Below are 20992 nucleotides of genomic sequence, written 5' to 3' on the forward strand. Positions count from 1 at the left end.
ACTCAGGGACACAGGTACATAAACCATACTCAACAACCCACCAAAAACACCACGGTGTTTCCCTAATTACCATTATGCAAAGTATAGCCTCAGTTCCTGATTAAGAGCCTCAGAATTTCTTACATACAGGCAGGAGGTGTAGCAAGCTTGGGCACCAGGAACACATCACTTTGACAATCAGTTGAGCCCAGCCCAGCATAGAATACTATTAGCTGCTTCCTTAAACATTTTAATTTCTCAAAGTGAAATGCTGTCCACTTGAACAGATTGAGGTTTATGCATGAGAATCCTCTGATGTTCTTTGTGATTCAGAATGCACTACTGCTAGGCTATACACAGGGAGTCTCAGCCTCACATACTGAGTTCTGTAAAGAGTGTCACTATAAGAATCTCCGATCATGTTCCATTATCCAAGGACTGAATTTCCAGCAGAGCAGGAACTCTAGGATAGGAAAATCCCATCAGAGCCTTTGGATGGGATCACAGTTATAGAGGCACTCTTAGGGAACATCCTGGGCACAGTCACCTGACCAGGAGCAGCCCATGATGGTGAATCCAGAGGCTCACGCTTAACAATAGGAGCTCTGCAGTCTTGGTTTAAAGAAGCGTGCTGGCTCTCACTGTGGCTACACATGAAGAGGTGATGAGGAGGCTCTGGATCCAGGCAGGTGCAATGTGCAGAGTAAAGAGGAGTATGCTCCCTACAGGATCCAACAGTATCTCTGCTGTGGGGATTAGTTCCCACCATACCATGCCCAAGGTGTGGAGTACAGACCTGCTGCCTATAGTCGGGCTCAGTTTTCAAGTGCATCCTGGCAGGGAAACCGACCAGATGTCTTCTGGCCATGTCGCTGGTTCCCAGCCACACACAGCTAGTTGTGCTGGCTTCAACTATATCCTGGGACCCAGATTCATTCTCCATCTTGATTGGCACTTCCAGTGACAATACTGGGTTGCATGGGGTGCCTGTGGTCACTGGCAGGCTGGGCAATTTTGCATCCTCTGTAGAAAATCCTCTGGCTGTGAAGCGCTGCATTCCAGGCAGGGGGATCCTAGATCCCAGACTGCCCTGTGGGATATGACAGGTAGAAAGATCCACCTGGCCCTGATGGATATCCGGCAAGGGTCTGTTCATCTGACTGCAGTAGGCACCAGTGGGATGGTCTAGTGAATCTCTGAAAGAATTGTTGTTGGCACTGAACATACCCTGGCTTCCAGGGTAGGACACACAGGAACCATGGGGCACCAAACATGTGGATGGCTCATTCTTACTGGGCTGCCGAGTCAGCTTGGTAGTGCCCTCCTGACTTCGCTGCTCTGTGCTCCAATTCAGGTGCCTCAAGTGTATTGGTGTCTCCAAGCCATGACTGTACTTGTACATCTCCCTCTGTCCCCGGGCACCAGGGGATCTCCTTAGTATGTACTTCTGGTCCTCCTCTTCTCTGTCCCTTCAGAGAAACGATAGCCATTGGACATAGCACAGAAGCAATACTCTCACTCCTTTAGAGACCCCAGCCTCTCTATGAGTGGATAGCAACTTAGTATGATACCAATTAAATCCCAAAGGCAGCTTCAAATCTTCCTAGACCACATTGGCCTTTTCAGCCACCTGTTGTTAGTCCAAGGAGCCAGCGAAAAGCCTTCCTTGCTCTATCTTGCCTTCCTTGGCCCCTAGGTTCCCAGGAAGCATGCTGCTCTCCTTGCTTCAGGGAGGAATCTCTGGGGATGGTTGAGTGCCCATCAGCCATATGATCCCCACTAATATGATATTGTAGGGACACTAAAAGAACAATCTTAAGACCACAGGACACTTTGTGACTTCAGGACTAGTGTGATGAGAGATGAAAGATGAGGAGGGTGCTACCTAGTAACTATTTTGGTAAAGAAACCTACTGTCAGGGTGGAGTGGGAGGGCGGGCAAGTGGTAGGTAGGAGAAGGGCTGTGACATGAAAGGATTTCTGAGACAAACATACTCTTCCCTGACTGCTTGCTGCCCAGGCTGAGAGATGTGTACAGACAAACAGGTGTCAGGGCTACCGCAAATATTTCTTCTCCATGCCTATCTTTTCATTCCGATATCCACAGTGATTTAACTTGAAACTGGGAACCGTGGAGTCTGTTACCACTTACCCTGAAGCCCCCTTGGGGTCCAGCAGGTCAGGAGCACCCCTGAGGCACAGACATGAAGACCTGGCTAGAGCCCTGGCCCAGTGGTTCCTTTCTGTTTGTCCCCTGAACAGTGAAATGCCATTTTCTCCATTGTTCCTTCCTGTTAGGGTTTAGAGAGGGGAAAGATGTCACAATGAGGGCCAATGAGCAGGTTTGATCTCAGCAGTGACCAGGACTAGAGTGACAGCAGCAGGCAGTTATCTCAGTAGTACACCCTGCTGGTCATGGCATCACTAGGGGATACGCAGAATTCTGTGGGCATGGGGAGCTCTCCCAGAGACAAAAGTGTCTTGCCATATAGAAAAGCCAAGCAGATGAAGTTTTAGAAGTACCTGCTAAGTAATTGAGTTTGGGATGCAATTCTGATTCACACAGATTTGTAACAGCTTTTGTCCTGTGAAGACCAGATAACAACATTAACGTAGGTTAACAATAAGACAACAGAAGGAGTCAGCGAGACCCCAGACCCCACTGCCCAGACCTCCTGACTCAAACACTCACACCAATGAGCCTGCCAGAAGAAAGCTGAACAAATGAACTGCTTTTTATCCATAGGTCTCTCGCAAAGGTTAGACAACAGAAGATGACTTGCTCAAGAGAAGATAGAAATTAACTCTTATACCTTTTAACCTTTATTTTGCAGAGTTTCTTTTTCTTATTGAACTTTTGAGGTCCAGTGCAAAGTTAATTAATTACTTTAGGATGTTTATAGCTCATAGTTGGCTTTTAGAGATTGCACCTTCCTCCCCTCCATAAGACCAGAATAAAAAATTAAAAGTTGACTCTTGTGACTTGAGGAAGTTATGTTCTATACAGTCATCATAACAATGAGTTAGTGACCACCAAGCTCCTCACAAAGTATCTAAACACAGGATGAAAGTCTGGTGTCTCTCTACCTTCTCTTTGCATCTGTGTTCTTTACTTTAGATTATCTGCTTACCTATGTACATAGGTACACAAATCATTCATGAATCTAGGAACTGAGGATACCTATCCTATTGTTTTAGGGTTATTATTGCTGTGATGAAACACCATGACCAAAAGACACTTTGGGAGTGGGGGGAGGGTTACTTCACTCGCAGTTCCATAGAACAGTTCATCATCGAAAGCAGTGAGGGCAGGAACTCAGGCAGGGTGGGAACTTGGAGGCAGGAGCTGATTCAGAGCCCTGTGAGAGTTCTGCTTACTGGCTAACTCATCGTGGCTTGCTCAGCCTTTTTTTGAAGGACCGTCAGCCCAGGGATGGCACCACCCACAGTGGGCTGTAGCCCCCTCCCCCTATCAATCACTAATTAAGAAAAGGCCCTACAGTTGGGCCTTATGGGGGCATTTTCTCAGTTGAGGCTCCCTCCCTTTTCAGATAACTCTAACTTGTGGTTGACATAAAAGTAGTCAGTACACTATTGCATTCCTCTTAAAGGCTTAAGGCACTAAAATAAAAATAATGGAGGCATCTTATTAGCTCTTTACTGCATTCTGCTTCATATTCTTTTTTAAAATGGCTTTTTAAAGACAGGGTTTTTCTGTGTAGCCTTGACTGCCCTGAACTCACTCTGTAGACCAGGCTACCCATGAACTCATAGAAATCTGCCTGCCTCTGTCTCCCAAGTGCTAGGATGTATATGCCACCACCACCACCACCTTGCTCTGTTTCATGTTCTTAAAAGGTGACTAGAGGCCTCTAGTCATTTACCAAAACCTGCAGTCACCTTAGATTCCAGCAACAGGGGGGGCTCAAGACAGACTGTCCATGATGGTAGTGCCAAAGCTTGAAGAAATATTAACTATCTCCTGAGATCCAGTTTATCTTCTCAAGCAATAAGGATTTCTTCAGACCACTTTGCAGAACTAGATCTGACTCAATAGTTAACCAGATTACCATGCCTTGATAAGAACTGCTTAATTAAGCATACCTCTTACTCCTATTCCAATTCTGCCTCTGTTTAATCCAAAAGCTTATGTACATGCTCCAAATATGGGATCTTTTCGTATTGTCCTGTCTCCTGTGTACTAGATCAATGTCTTCCTTCTCCACCTTTCTCATTGTTGGTCTCTTTAATGGACATATTGGGATGAATGGCCAGGTCAGGCTTTCTAGGGCTACTGGAGTCATAAATTCTATTATTATTCTTTTGCCATTAAATTCTATTTAAAATAATTTTGAGTTATCCTGATAGGTCTATTTTGCTTTTCGAAGGAGAAATTTAGGTGATGTCTCTCTACTGGGTGCCAATACTGGACTTCAGACTCTATCTTCTGGACTCATCCCAGAGTCTTCTGTGCAGTGTGGCTTATCTCTTTGTCTCTTTGTATCTGGGATCTGTGAGGAACTGTAAGACTGAGAGAGAGGGAAGCCTGATCTGCTGAGTCACTGCTGGGAATGTGTATGTACTCTCCGAAAATCATATTTTCTCACTGTATATCTACAGGCAATGACAAAACTGTTCCAAATGCTGATTTGGAGATTTGAAATAAATTTTAGCAGGCAGGTAAAAGAACATAACAGGCTGAAGAAACAAATAGGAACATCCAACACAAAATGCTTGTTAAGGAAGCTGTGAGTGACAACAGCTGCTCCTGCAATCACAATACAACAGGTCTCAGAGTCAGCTCTCAGGGCCTGGCACCATCATCTCTGCCCCTGCAGAGAATGAATTGTGGTGCTGCTGTCTTCAGAAATCCTATAAATCCATCGAGGTGTCTCCTTGGAAGAGGGGTGGCCTATGTATCCAATCTTGTGCCCATCATACCTCCAAGACAGAGTGGAAAGGTACCAGAAATTGCATTTTCCTTCTTGGGATTAAAGGTTGCACTAGAAGTCTCTCTCCCAGTCCAGGTCTGAGAACAGCATTAGTGCCCTCAGGCTTTATCTTCTGGGACCACCATTTCCTCATCAGCCTTGTTCCTTCCCACAACCTCCATGCGGGCAGTTAAATGAATGCCTCGTAAGGCCGTTTCAGAAGGCAGTGCCCATTCTACAGGCTCCTCCATCCTGATATGAGGATGTCATGCCTCACATCCTGGGGGCAGTGCCACTAATGAGCCCTCCTGATCCATGGGCTATTCTGTGTTCTCCCTGTGTCACTGGCTGAAAAGGAACAGATCGTGTTAGCTCTACACCAGACTCCTTTTATCCTTTGTGGCCTCTCTGCCGTAGCCAAGGCTGAGTGACCAATCTGTGAATTAGTCCTAGACCATGTCCTTGGCCCGTCCCCAGCATTCTTCCAGCAACCAAGGCCAGAGAAGACCCCACAATGCCTCTAAGAGAAGAGCACTGTGGCTCAGGTTAGAAATAGGGTCAGGGTTACAGGTGAAATGCATGGTTCAATTTTAAGTAGAAGGATAGCTCATTTCAACTTCCACTATTTTATCCCAAGCCCTGCTGTCTTAACTAACACACCCTCAGACTGAGAACTTAGTATGTTCTGGAGAGGGAAGGTGGGCAGCTTGGTTCTGTTTTAGTCACTAAAGGACAGACAAGTGACTGGAAATTAGATTTTTTTGGTTTTGACTACTATTATTATAGTGGAACAGAAGAAAGTGTTGCCTATAATCTGTGTGGGAAGTTGTTGTACAGCAGTGTCTTCCTAGATTAAAACCTTCCATCTCAGAGGGAAACTCCTTAATACATAGGGTGTAAGAGGAATGTTTAACAACAGGATTTTTACAGGGGAGGAAAATAACAAGATGTTCTAAGCAAAGGTAAAGCATTCCATCCTGTAGGGAAGATTATTAAAACAGGAAGTAAATAAGTCAAAACACCTTCAGGAAGACACTGAAACTGAATGGATTCACTAAGCACCTCCAAAGAGTATACAATCAGTAAAAACTGCCACAAACCAAGCTGCATAGAAGACCCTCAGATGAGCTGAGCTGAGCTGCTTAGAAAGGACTCTGACCAATGGAGCCACTGGGAAAGGCCATTCTCCAACCTGAGGGCTGTGTATAGAATGCCTCAGATTTCCAGTTTTCATGAGTTGTCTCTCATGTTGGGGTGGGCTTCAGTGATGCAGTGGTCTCTGAGTTGTTTCTGCTCCCATGAGTAACCCTCACTTATATTCCTGTAAGTAACCCTAATAAAACTCATTGGTCCACCAAGTTGACCTTTGCGCTCTCCATACTTTGTTTCACTATCTTGGGTGAGTAGACTTTTCCTCATGTCTCTCCAGGAATAGTGTCATACAACAGAAATCAAATTCAGAACTGAGGCATTGCTGTCTCTCAACTCCCTCTGACCTTGTACTTCCAGATCACTATATCAGGTAGAAAATAACTTTATATCACTCCTGGAAATGGCCCAGAAAACTAGTGTGTTTTCTACTCCTGAAAACTGAGAAAATGTCACAAGACTGGTGAGATGAGGCCCTAAAAAGTTGGCACAGTCCCAATAATTACCTTAGATGTGCCCTCTAGACGTATATCTGTGTTGTACCCAACACCACAAACTGAGGAGAAGGCAGGCTCTATAGAGGTGACATGCTATTTTGGCCTCTCTCTGGGGGCTGAGCCTGGAGGTTAAGGAGAGCTTTAGAGCAATCAAAGTGTGTGGTGCTACAGTTTGCACCAATTTTGAAAAGATACCTTTCCCTAATAGTTGTCAGGGACATTGTGAAATGATTTGAAAAATATCAAACTTCATATTTATTATTTACTGGGAAAAAGTATATAGAAATTACAACATGTGGGGCATTTTGCTGTTGTCATTCAATGTCATGATGTGACAATTCATACTCACCTTGAGTCCATCGTAACCACAATGTCTGCCCTGTGCTTCGCCTTCAAGAATGTGCTTTTCACTTTCATCTCAGTCACAGAAGGCAGGACTGGTGCCACAATGCAGAACAATGAGAGGCGAGGAGGCAGGGCTGTTCCTGACGGTGTCTTCTTCTTCTGTCCAAACAGGAATTTTAGTTTTCCCTGGAACTGCATAGTCTGATGTTTTAAAGAGACAGAAAGACAACATGCTGTTTATAGAGCCTGGTCAAGTATATGAAGATAATTTTGTAGCAATACCATTAAGCAGGTCTAATCCTAAGACTTTAGGAAACACCTGCCTCCACTACATAGTGGAGCTCAACCCCCAGGGACCAGCTCTGCCCTAGGGCTATAGTTCCTTTATTGGCAGTCTCATGACCATTTATGAATAGCATAATCTCACCATGCACATGTTGGCACACCCACTTTCCATGTGTCTATGTAGGCAGACTTGAGCATATGTCTACATGAGTGGTCACTGATACCCAGCCATCAGTCATCTTTTGCAGGAGTTTCCCTGGGACTTATTCCTAAGAGCTGATCAAGCTTTAACTTTTCATTTCCAAATTAGCATTTCTCACTTTTTTAAAATAAGAAGCACAGCTTGATTTTTATTAATCTAGAATATACAGTGTAAGTTTAAACATCAGCATAGAGCTTAGGCATTTGTGATAATAAAATAAAAAATATTTTTATATATGGATGGCTGCTATATCACTGAATTAGTTCCTCCAGGATTCTCCTGCCTTCACATGACCTAGCAGCATGAACCCATACTCTCTCTATCCTTTCATGGATTCATTTTATCTTCCTCCATCTGTCTTCCCTCTTTCCCAGCTTTCCAGCTCATTCACTCATCCATGCTTGAGTATATCTGGGAAACAATACCCAGTTCTAGAGAAAACAATTCTAGATTTGCAGTGTTCGTCAGTTTCTTTGATAGATCCTGGGCAGGTACACCCCCTCCCATTACTGCCAAACTTTAGGATGAGGTGGAAAGAGCCTATGAAGTGCCAAAACTAACCCAGTATCAGTATGGGATAGTAGATTTGAATGGGTGAATACAACACACTTATTTCTTTTTTTAGCTATAATATTTTAATGTATTACTTAAGAGTTTAATACATATATAAAATATATCTTGATTATATCCACCCTGAATCCCCTGATAACTCCCCATCCCCAAATATGTCTCCTTCCCCTTCATATCCTTTTCATCTTTTAAAGAAACCGACTAAGTCCAATTAGTGCTCCCATGGGCACATGATATGCACATAGGTGTGGGATCATCCACTGAAGCAAGGGCAGCCTACCACTGACTACACTCCCAGAGAAAAATGACTTTCTTTGTTCTATCAATAAGCCATCAACTTGCCAATAACTCCTCATCAAGGGGTGGGGACCTCATGAACCCCTCTTCCATTCATGTTGGAATTTTGGCTGGCTAAATTCTCTTTAGGTCTTACACAGGTAACTTAAGATACTGAAGACACTTATTTCTGTAAATATTATTGCAATCTTAAAATCAAACTAATTCCTCTATTGGGTGTTTGTTTCAGTTTTATTCTAAGTTTGTCTCTGCTCTGTTATACAGTGAAATTCTCTCTTATGAATAGAACTCATAATAATGACTCCTTCAATGCAACTAAACTTTAGGCTGAAACATTATTAGAACAAGAGCCTTTATTACCTACTGATGTCCAGATAGATGATGAGTAGTCCTGATTATGGGGATAATAGATACAGAGTCATGGGCAGCAATCTTTTGCATGGAGCCCTATGGGAAGGACACATGCAGGGATGGGACATGTAAGGCCAGGCCTAGATCTGAAATCCAGGAAGGATGGCTCACCATTGTCCCTCTAGCATTTTCTTTCCTGTTCTCTTGGGTTGCATGATCTAAATCTATATTTACAAAGGATCAAGTTTTCATTTTTGTAGCCAACAATAAAGATGTGTATTTATCAGTGGCAGAAATGATCAACAGACACATCAATCAGATACCCTTTCACTGATAAATGGACAAAGAGTTAATGTTTCCATAAACTGTGAAATGTTACTGCATCCAGCTATCATCACTGGGCGAAGTCAACCTAAGGTGAGTGTTAGTCTTAATCCCTAAAATGACAGTCTGGGCTCTCAGCACAGGCTGGACTCTGACCAGGTAAACAGAAAGATTGCTAGTGATAAACAAATGTTTACTCTTAGCATTTCTAGTTTTATGCTAACTTTGCACAAGCTAAAATCATCAGAAAGGAGAAAGCCTCAGTTAGAAAATGCCTACATAAGAAGATCTGTAGGCAAGCCTGCAGGGCATTTCCTTAATTAATAATTGATGTGGGAGGGCTTTGCCCACTGTGGGTGGGGCCATCCCTAGGCTGATGGTTCTGGGTTCTATAAGAAAACCAGGCTGAGTAAATCATATGAGGAAGCCAGTAATTAGCACTCCTCCATGGTCTCCTGCCTCTAAGTTCCTGCCCTGTTTCAGTGACTTATGTCATGCCCTGACTTCCTTCAGTGATGGACTAGGATGTGGAAGTGGAAGCCAAATAAACCCTTTCACCCTCATCTTACTTTTGGTCAGTGCTTCATCATAGCAATAGTAACCCTAACTTAAGGCAGGTTCCTATTAACACAGACCTGTAATGCATACCAAAGCCTCCAGGCTCCTCTGTCCTACAGACCTCTTCCCCACTACTCTAAACTTCCAGGTTCCTTCCCACTGTAAAACCAGCAAGATTCCCCAACCTTTTGCTATTCTGACTCCCAAGAGATAGCCTTGGCCATTTGAACTTTTCTTTGCACTGAAGCAGTAGTCTTGTTCAGTGGTTTCACTGTGTGCTCACTTAAGTGAGTAGAGTGGGAACTTGGTTTCAAAAGGTTAAGCAGAAGGGACCAGATAGAAACAGCCTCGGGTATGGACCATGTGTTTAGAATCTGCCATGGCAGCTATGCTCTGGAAGCACATGTGACAGACATGTCCAGAGTGGACCTGAGTGTAACTGGAAAGGAACATTCTGGTTTTCCTCCTCTGGCCTTCTGAAGGCACTGAGTAGGCATTATATTAACATCTTTATTTGTTAAAATAAAAATGTTTATGAAAACCCAAAACCAACCAATGAACAAGGAAAGGTTAATGAAAATAAGAACCCCTGGTCTACCAGTTGGTATGAATCCCTTTTCCTGTGAGTTATCTGGAAAGAACATGAGAACATTGTGGGTGGAAGAAGGGCAAGTATCCTAAGGTAGTAACATGGGGAGAGATTGTCTCTTCTGTGTGTGGAATGATCCTCAAAAGTTAGCTTGGGGGTGTAGCTCACAGAGCCATGGATAGGAGCTGGGTAAAGCTGGTATGGATTAGAAAAACCTCCACAAAGTGTGATAGACCAAGGGTGTATACTGAGGTTCTAGGCATACCTCATACAGGTTTCCTGGGCCTTTCTCAAGTGTGAAGTAAGCTTGACAGGAATTTGTCATCCCCATCTTTGATGGATGGTCTGTATGGATTTGCAGATCCCAGGGTTTTACTTCTGGGGCTCCATAGTTCAGGTGAGGGTGAGAGCTCTTTCTCCCTGGAAACTCTGTCCAACTGGAGGAGATAAGACCTCCCGATAACCCTTAGTCTGTGTTGTAGAGATGGAAACCTTTGCCAGGTTATTTAAAGAGACAGGACACATATGCCAGGCTTGTTCTAGGCGAGACAGAAGGACCATATGCAGTGGTCACAGGATCTTATGGTCCTGGGTCCACAAATCAGTCTAGGAAGCTGAGTCCAAGTGTCCTGAACACTAGGAGCTGAGGTCAGTCAGAGGACTCAGAGATGAGTTCTTGCCAAGATAAGGCAGAGTGTCCAGGGACTCTCAGATAGCTGTGACCATTGGAGAGAAAGAGAGAGTGCAGGGACCAGGAGCCAAGGTTCTGACAGGGCAAATGCAGTGTGGCCTGGCAAGGTAGGCAGGTTCCAAAGTCCTTGCTCTGCTAAGTCCCTGGAGGATAACCTCCTCTTCTCTTCATGTGGAAGTGGAAGAGGAAATGTAAAAAGTAGAAACCCGGGGCTAGAAAAGTGGCTCAGTGTTAAGAGCACATGTTGCTATTGTAGAGGACCTGGGTTCAATTCCCAGTATCCGCATTGGTTCAAAACAATCTGTAACTCCAATTCCAGGGGATTTGATGCCCTATTATGATCTCCATGGCATGAAGCATGAGCACAGTACTTACATACATGCAAGAAAACCACTCTCATATAAAATAAGAAAACATATAAATCTAATAATAAAAAATAAGGAAAATTGTTACATTCTAAAAAAGTGGAAACTCAAGTGCTCTGGGGGGAAAGGGCTGAAACCAAAACCTTGGATAAGGGTCTGTGGACTTGGCTATGCCATAGTACACATGTGGACATCAGAAGACAACTTCAAAGAGTTGGCCCTCCTCTTCCACTACATGGGTCCTAAAGATCAAACTCGGGTGGTCAGGTTTGACAGCAAGCACATTTACCCACTGACCAATCTCATTCATTCATTCATTCATTCATTCATTCATCTATCTATCTATCTATCTATCTATCTATAGACAGAGTCTCATGCACCCCAGTCTGGCCTTGGATAATTGAACTTCTGATCCTCCTACTTCCACCTTCCAAGTGCTGGAATTTTAAATATACAGTTTATGTGATACTGGAGATCAAATCTAGGGCTCTGTACATGCTAGGGAAGTACTTCACTAATTTATTACATCTCCAGTCCTAGAAAAAACTTTTAAAATTAGTTTTAAATAAATGCACAACTAAATTTAAGTTGAAAATTGTTATCAATTTTTAAATATTTTATCTGGTTTTCTAACCCTCTACGTCTTCTCTCATTCCCTCCCCATCTACCTACAAGTGCTGTCAAGGTCTGCCTCTGTCAACTTACTGGCTTGGAGCCTCTACACAGTGTTCACTCCGTCCCATCTTTTCTTCACCATAGTAGAAAGTATCCCACATGTTTCTGGCATCCACCCTCTTACCAGAAAGCCAGAGGTGCTGTCCAGCAGGCAGCGAACACGACAGATGAAGCAGCGTGTCAAGAAGGCCGAGTACTCTGAGGGCAAGCCCTTGCCCCCTTCTTGGGCCCTGAGCAGCTTCCCCAGTACGGTATTGTCTGACAAGATAATGCAAATAACACGAATTAAAATATGATTGGGCTAGGAAACAACAGACAAAAGCTATGAAGATAGTGGATACAGATATAGGAGAGTATGTAACTGGCTGCCACGAAGCATGTAACAAACATGCCATTCCTTCTAGAATGCACTTCTCTCCATGAGTCTCCAAGCCTTTGTCATCCCCCATGTCTTCAAGAGACAGCACTTTGGTGGATTTTGTTTTCATTGGTGCTGACTAACATTGATTTTTTACTGCTGCTGCATGTGTGACTGAGGGTCAGCTTCTTAGTGTTGTTTGAGCTGTATAAATGATATGACATGTAGGCACCTTAGATCTAAGGTGAATTATGCTGTTAGATGTTGAAGTTCGGTGGCAACTATTCTTCGAATTATTTAAATTTTAGAAAACCATCTGAATGAACTCCTGGAAGAAGTCCAGAATCCACATGCCCAATCCTCCAAGTCCACTGTTACCTACTATTTATGGGAAACATTGCACACATCATCACTTGGGTATCGGTTGGGTAAAATGTATTTGTTAGGGAGTGATCTACAGGATTATAGTGCATAAAGGATAACTACGTGGAACATTTTGTTTTCGTTTTTCAGTTAACTGTAAATTGGCCCAAAGCTGCTGCCTGGAAGATAAGAGAGTTTTTGAAAAATGTGTCAAGTCCTTAGGCTCTTTGGTAGTATTGAAAATATCAAATATAGCAGAACCTGGAGGCAGTGAAAGGTGTTAGGGGTATGTCCTTGAGAAGTATTATGGGATCCTGTTACAATTTAATGTGATGTGTTTGGGTGTTAATATAACAGTGGGTAAAGTGGTGATGATTAATCGTGATTGTCAACTTGATAGGCTCTATAAGAATCCAGGAAACAAACCTCTGGGTAGGTTTATGAGGGAGTTTCTAGACTGGGTTAACTGTGGTGGGAAGATCCACCTGAAATATGGTGGCACCACTCCATGACCTAGGCTGAATCAAAAGGGGCATCAGCATCCACGTCTGTTTCCTAACTATGCATGTGATATGACTAGCTGTGTCATGTTCCTGCTGCCTTACCTTCTCTGATTGGTGGGCTATATATTCCAACACTGTACAGAAATAAACCCTTCCTTCCTTAAGCTGCTTTGATCAAGTATTTTGTTGCAGCATCAGCTAAAGTAACTAATATGGACCTGATTCTCCTTTTCTTCCTCTCTGAGTTGGACGTCAGATAAGGATTTTACCTCACCAGACACTTCTACTGTCATATGCTGCCCTTAAATGCCTAAAAGCAAAGGATCCAGTCGGTGAACTGAAGCCTCACAAATAACCTTTTCCTCTCTGAGAGCCGAGTATCTCAAGTATCTGTCATAGTAGAGAGCAGAGCAGAATGGAGCAGGCACAATGATGAAAAGGCACTCAGAGGCCACACAGAACCTGGGATGGACCAACTGCTGGCTGGAGGAGTGTGAAGAGGCTGGAGGAGTGTGGAAAGGAGTGGTCAAGAGAAAGCAGAATCCTGAAGGAAATTCCGTGTGGATGTAGAGGGAAACGTGGATGCCAATGAAGTTGGCTCACCTGTGTCAGCATGTGGGGACTGCCCAAACACCACCTGAGGAGGGTCCATAGCCCAGTGTAGCTGTCTGCAGAAGTCCTGCCGGTCATCCACATGGATGTAGTCATAAATGTTTTGATGCATTACATCTGTCTGAAATACAGAAGCAGTTGCTTTACCTTCATCCTGGAAGAATGAGCCTCCACGGTCATGTCACCCCTTAGCATGTTGACTTTGTGGCCCCCAGGATCTGGCCTTCACGGTTGTATCATTATGTCCTCAGAGCTGTGGGTGCTCAGGCAGAGGTTTTTCTTTTCTAAATCAGTTGTGGTACTTCATGCCAATTGTGTCATATACTTCAACCTACCATGGTCCATGATGCATCTAAGACACACCAGATCATGGGCCTCACTCTGGTCCACTTTCCTCTAACTTCCTCAAAGAAAATCAGATGAAAGGAAGCCACATTTTTCAGGCACTGGGAGCCCTCTTGTAGCTATCTGGTGGACAGAGCAGAATTTTTGGCCTGCAAAGGCTGACATTAAGGTTTTGACCATGCCAGGGACAGATAATTCATGAACTTGGAGAGGTTTCCTGTTGCTTTATTCTCACAAGGAAGAATCTGGCTTATTCTTTGCACTGGGAACCCAGCCTACTAAAGTCATCAAGGCTGGCAGCATCTCTATAGTACTGGGTTCTCAAATAGGTCTATTTCTAGGTTTCATCCACTTTAGAAAGGATGAATTTAGATGAATGATTATAATAACCAGAATACTCTTTTCTCAGATATAGAAAAGTCCCTTAGTAATCAAACAAAAAATGTTATATTTTAACAATGTAACTAGCAATTTCACCCAGAGTTCATGAAATCCTTCATGTTTTCTTCAAATCTTTATCATTGTTGGTAACTTTGTGGATAAGCTCTGTGGCACCCCAGATATTAAATAAGACTCTCCCTGGGAGGTCGCAGAAGGATGCGGCTGTAAATGTACACTGATTCAGTGACAGATATCATCAATCTAGAAAGAACATTTTACAAAGGAATGTTTAGATACAGCCCAGAGAAAAGGTAGAGAGTAAGTCAGAAAGAAATGACTGCTGTCTCGTTAGTGACGTCCAGGGTCAGGGTTCTGGAGGCAATTGTGGGGCTAAGGCACAGGAATCTATAACAGAGGTGAACAAAGCTGCAGCCCGGGCCTATCTCTAACTAATGATTCTTTTACTTCCAGCCTGTCCAGTGCTAATGTTACCTCTCCAGTGTGATGGTTACCAGTTTAGCCATCACAGTCCCTGCAACCTGAATTGAAACACTGACACTGAAGCATAGCAGAAGTTGACTTGAGTTGAGAAAATCCCCATTCGAGGAAGCATGATGTGGTAACCTCTTTTAGTTGCCCCTAAATTATGACTCAGGCTACACGAACAGGTTGACTCAGATACCGAAGGAATACTGGATTCTTAAGAATCTATCTTTTGGCCCAGTTTGTATGGCAGCAGCATCTTTATCTTGTGTCAATTTTAAATTTTAACTTCTTTCCTCCTATCTTTGCCATGCCATCTCTAGAGCTATCTGTCATCCTCCAGATATTTACTTTAGGTACAGTACACAACAGGAGATACAGTGGCTTTTTCTGGCTTGGTTGGCTGCAAGAGTGAATGTTTTCATAGGTTCTAGACACTGGTCTCTGAGCAGTGCTGTTTGTGCGTTTGTCTGATTGTACTTTCTCACTTGGCCTTCTATGCCTAGTCTCTGAGAAACCTGTTTCTTGCCATGTGGTAATCCCGTCCTCTCCTAAGAAAGTTATTATATTTACACCTGCATGTCAATGGAGATTATAGAAGTAGAATGCCAAGGTTCACCAGAGGTGTCTCTGCTTCCACTGTAATCACATTAACTATGTAGTTTGATGTGGAGAAGGCTGACATCTTCATGATTGTAACGAGACTTCCTTCTGGATAAGGCATATAAACCAGTCTTAATTTAATTAAAAACTTTATTATTATTATTATTTTCTCTGTGGATGTTCTGTAAGGCATTGAGTACTTTCATCCTTAGGTGGGTTTTTGCAGACAGTGCTTTTTCTATGTGTGGTTTTAATTAGAGGAACTACTTATCTGGGCACAGTGGATATCAATGATTCTCAGAGTGAGTGTGCAAGCAGGTGCTGTAGCATACACATTCTTTTCACCTGTTTTGTGTGGGGGGCATTGTGTAGCCCTGGGCTTTGTAGAACCATAAGAATGTAGTTTCCACTGTCCACTGGCCTTCCAAGAGTCTCATCTATTATCTAACATGACTTAGTTAGTAAAGGGGGGTATCCAGGTTAATGTGAGCTGCAGTAAACTGGAGCAAAGGTCAGACAAAACAGTGGAAGATGCAGCAAAGCCAGAAGGAAGGGCAGAGCAAAGCCATATATTTCTATGACAATTAGAAGAAAGTATGAGATAGTTTTAGAGTGAAGAAACAAATTCCTGTTTTAATAACTAGTACTGTAGGTGTGATGACCCCTTGTCCTTCAGGGTTTCCTAGAGCATGTGCCACGAAGGAAAACCAAGAGAAGTATTGGGAAGAAATATGAGAAGGCATGAAGATGGCATAAAAACTAGAAGCCACAGCCACAAGGAGAAGCAGTCTTTATTTCAGTTTCAAGACGCCAGCCATAGAGTATAACACAAAAGCAAGCCTGTCTTTTACAATCTGTGTGTCTGGCAATTGTCATTTTTGCCTTCTTGGGAAAGGCGTGTATGTATCTACTAACTGGCCATGGATGGTTGTCCTCACTCAGAACATTGTTCAAGTAGAGACAGCTGCCACAGGTTACTGTGAGAGAATAGGCAGTTTCCAGAATAAATACGCTTCACAGGCCTAAATTTTATTGCTGTGCTGGTCTGAAGAAACTGGACAGTTTACTCAGGCCTCAGGAACGACTGGCTGTTGACTTTTGTAAAGCATTTTATACAAAATGCTCCTGAGAGTGTAAGGCTATTGTAATATTTTTGTGAAATACTTTGCATAAAGACAATGAAAACCTTTCTATAATGAAGAAAAAAGTTGTTTATACTTTTAACAGTTATAGATAACAGAGTTTTGTCAGTCTCTAGATGCACACACCAGGTAGTCAAATTACAGGAGAATGGAACTGGAAAAAATTATGTATATGTCTGGAATATAGTAAATATATGGAGTTTAAGGCATGGAGCTATCAAATGAGATAGTGCTCTAAATATGAGAAGTCTAAGCCCACTTAGGGTCACCTAGCACCACAATGCTCCACTGAAGCTGACACGCTGTCCTAGACAAAGCTGTGTCGTGTGACAAAAAGCTTAAATGGAACCCAACATTTGACACACATTGAAAATTGGTTTATACTTGAAATTGGTATATATTTAATATACCAAAGGGATACTTTTGCTTTGTTTACCTGATGGAAGCCCAGATAGTCCACAATTGTTGCCGATGCGTAAAAGATCATCCCTTCTGCACTCACCACCAGAGCGAAGCCATTGAGAGACTAAGAGACAAAAACAACAAATGAAATGGAGTTGGGTCACCCAAAGTGTAAACAACAAAAGATGGTTAGCTCCATATAAATGTCCTGACATACTTCCTGTTTTGTATGACCTCTAGAAATGTTGTCATCAACTTTCTATCTCTGTTTTGTAATAAGTCCCCATTAACAGGAGACAGAGGAAGTTGCCAATGGTTTGTGAGGCTGAAGACTCAGATCTCTCTCCGGGGATATAGAATGTACATTTAATGTAATCTAATGATACGATGAGGCATCAAAATGATACAGTGAGGCATCATTACAAGAGAAAGCAAAATGGGGACTGTCCACTTCATTGTCCAGTCTTCCGTATACTATTTTGAAATTTTTTTCAACTTTTCTAAAAATAAGAGTCCATATCTTCTCCTAATTTTGGTGTCTAGTGGGAAAAAAAAACCAACCTGGTCCATTCCCCACCATTTTGACCTATGTATTTAGGAGAAGAGCAATGTATTCCTTTAAATTCTGGTTTGCTGTAGCAATCATCCAACTTGGACACATTTGGGGAGATGCTAGGCACAAAGGGCTATATTTTTAACACTTATCAATTCAATGGTTTTTATTGTACTAAGTTTTGAATTTTTCTTATATGTTTATGACTGCATAATTCTATCTTATCTTGTTTACAATAATTTAATCTCAATTATATCCACAATTGTGGATTCTTCACAGCATATGGCTGTGTTATGTTTGAGTTAGGCTCCTTTTGTTTGAAAGGCAAATCTTCTATGTTCTACCATAGTAGTTCTCAGGAATATCACTAACAAAGGAGTCCAGTGTGCTCAGAGTCACTTACTGTCACTATCAGTGACTATTCTGTGTGCCTGTCATCTATCCACCCACCCATCAATCATCTATCTACTTACCTGCCTATCACCTATTTGACATATCTTTCATCTGATATCTATTATAGATAAACAAGTTTGTTATTTGCATCTACCTATCTAGCCATTTACCTCTTTCATCATGAGGAAGATATCTTGGAGGCTATCTCTTGAGCATCAAGCACACTAGGTAGAATATCTTACTCAATGTCACCTCACCCTCTCTGTTCCAAATTGGGCAGTACAGAATCTGAAGACTAGGTTCAGTCACATAGACAGTGTTATTCATAAACGTTTAAGTGTATATCTTTGAAACACAGATAATTGGAGGTCATCTCATTATAACAATTATTTCCTTTAATTATTAATATTGTAGGTATTCCCCTCTTTTTTAAAGTCAGTTTGTTACATGATAAAGTTTGGTTTCATAATTTTTGTTTCTTTTATTATTAAGATTAAAAACATTTCATGCATCCATTGATAACTTGGATTTCTTCCTTGGCAAATGGCCTATGCATGTCATGTACCAATTTCTCTATGAGTGTTTATACATGTTCATAGATGTGGTGAGCCTCGCAGCGTGTAATTGCAGAAAGATCTGCAGTGAATCTCAGGAATCTGAAATGTTTATTACAAAAGAAAGAAGGGATAAGCACACTTCAAAAACTGAAGAGAAGCCAACTGTGTTTCATGGAAGCAGAAGGAAGAACAAATAAAAGTAAGTGAAATCAGTGAAAATGGTTTATGTCTCTCTTTATTCCTGCATATCTTGTCAGGAAAAATTGTGGATTGAAGGTTTTTTTGGCTAGGTTGGTGTCCCCATTCCTCCATGGGAAGTCTTTCCTACTTACATGAGGTGGCAATTTCCGGGTCTATATCCCCTATTGTTAGGAGTCTTAGCTAGGATCAACCTCATAGATTCCTGGGAGCTTTCCTTGTCCTAGGTTTCTAGTTCCTCCCAGAGATGCTTCCTCCCCTCAGGATTCCAGTTTTCTCTCCCAGTTGTCTCTCCCTTCATCCTCCCCATACTTGATCCCTCTAGGACCCCTCTTCATCCCCTCTCTCACCCAGTTCCCTCTCTCTTCCCACCCTCAACATCTATTTTATTTGCACTTCTCGGTGAAATTCAAGCATCCTGTTCAGCTAGCACCTGAGATTCCTGAAATGCTTCCCCATTCTAACGAGGCGGTACCCTAAGCCTTCAGCCAATGGCCTTCCCTTCGTGGGTAATCTCACACCCTTCCCCCAAGAGGTATATAATCCCTGGTTCAGCCTGAACAAAATGTATGCATCCACATCCACCGCCAGTAGAGCAATATGAATAAGCAAGGATTGTCTCAGAGAGCTGCTTCATTAAAAATTGCCACAAGGAAGGCATTTGCTTAAAAGAGCCATGCCTAAGACTCCCAAAGAAGGTTTTCCCTTCTCTAGCTGCTCAGGTACTTGGCACTTGCTGTCCCCAATCAGACCAGATCCTGCTTGTCCCAGGCTCTGCCTTTCCCTTTCTGCCTAGTGTGCAGACACCCTGAGGGGAAAGGTAGACCACCAACCTTAAACCTAATTCCTGACTTCCTCTTTGGCAGTACACCAGCAGTACATGGGTACCCAAAGAAATGACCAGGAACCACATCATTTGTTCCAGACCCAGCTGTTTCCCCTTTTTGTCGCGTGTCTAGGGGCATCTGCTGTTCCAATATGAAACACAGGCTGTGGACTTCTTATTACAGGCTTTGGCCTGACTTCTCTGGTCTGCTTGCCTCCAGCAGAAAGGCAGAACAGGTAAGACACATTCCTCAGGCCACAGCTCTGCCAGTTTCCCTGAAGGCCTGCTGCCACCTAGGGTAACCAGAGGCCATCAGCCATCAGGCACTATTAGGCCAGTCAACACCAGGAACAATCAAATGGCTAAAGGCCCAATTTAAGAACACAAACAACAAAACCCAGGGCAATATATCACTACCAGAACCTAGCTATCCTACTACATTGAGCCCTGGATATTCTAACATAGCTGAAGAACCTTAAATCCAATCTTATGAAGAAAGATTATAGAGGCCTTTAAAGTGGAAATAAACAAATTTCTTAAAGAAATACATGAAAATACAATTAAACAGGTAGAAGCCCTTAAAAAAAAAAAACGAACAAATATAAAGAAATACAGGAAAATACAATCAAACAGGTGAAGGAAATGAAAAAAAAAAACTATTCAAGACCTGAAAATGGAAATAGAAGTAATAAAGAAAACACAACCTGAGGCAATCCTGAAGATGGGAAACCTATGAAAGAGAACAGGAAATACAGACCCAAGAATCACCAGTAGAATACAAGAGATGGAAGAGAAAAATCTCAGGCATAGAAGATACCATAGGAAATATTGATATATGAGCCAAAGAAAATATTAAACTAAAAAATTTCTGACATAAAACATCCAGGAAATTTGGGACACTATGAATAGACCAAGCCTAAAAATAATAGGAATAGAAGGAAAAGATTCCCGGCTTAAAGACCCAGAAAATATCTTCAACAAAATCTTAGAAGAAAATTTCCTTAACCTAAAGAAAGAGATGGCTATAAACATACAAGAAACTTACAGAGTACAAAATAGATTGGACCAGAAAAGAAAATCCTCCTGCTGCATAATAATCAAAACACTAAATGTACAGAACAAAGAATGAATATTAAAAGGCAAATCTATCAGAATTAGGGCTGACTTCTCAACAGAGATTTTTAAAAGCCAGAAGGGACTAGGCAGATGTCTTGTAGACCCTAAGAGACCACTGATGTCAGTCCAGACTATTATATTCACCAAAACTTTCAATCACCTTAGATGTATACCAAGATATTCCATGACAAAACCAAATTTAAACAATATCTTTCCACTAGTCCAGTCCTACAGAGGATAATAGAAGGAAAACTCGGATACAAGGAGGTTAACTACACAAAAGAAAACACAAAGACACAAAGAATTATTCATTTCATACCAGCAAAGCCAAAAGAATAGGATCTCTCTC

General features: G+C 42.3%; 1 protein-coding gene across 1 annotated transcript in view; it reads right to left on the reverse strand.

The window, feature by feature from the left end:
• Positions 1-442: 442 nt before the first annotated feature.
• The window catches only part of Ahrr (aryl-hydrocarbon receptor repressor), a 66720-nt gene continuing 46170 nt past the window's right edge, over positions 443-20992 (reverse strand). Inside the window, exons 4-10 of the mRNA XM_028782762.1 lie at positions 17035-17124; positions 13636-13765; positions 11933-12066; positions 6906-7102; positions 2503-2564; positions 2132-2270; positions 443-1448 (exon numbers count right to left, since the gene is read on the reverse strand). Coding sequence (XP_028638595.1) covers positions 443-1448; positions 2132-2270; positions 2503-2564; positions 6906-7102; positions 11933-12066; positions 13636-13765; positions 17035-17124 — 1758 coding nt within the window. The remainder of the gene's footprint in view (positions 1449-2131; positions 2271-2502; positions 2565-6905; positions 7103-11932; positions 12067-13635; positions 13766-17034; positions 17125-20992) is intronic.

Source organism: Grammomys surdaster, unplaced genomic scaffold (genome assembly GCF_004785775.1).
Source record: "Grammomys surdaster isolate TR1022 unplaced genomic scaffold, NIH_TR_1.0 843, whole genome shotgun sequence".
Lineage (NCBI taxonomy): Eukaryota > Metazoa > Chordata > Mammalia > Rodentia > Muridae > Grammomys > Grammomys surdaster.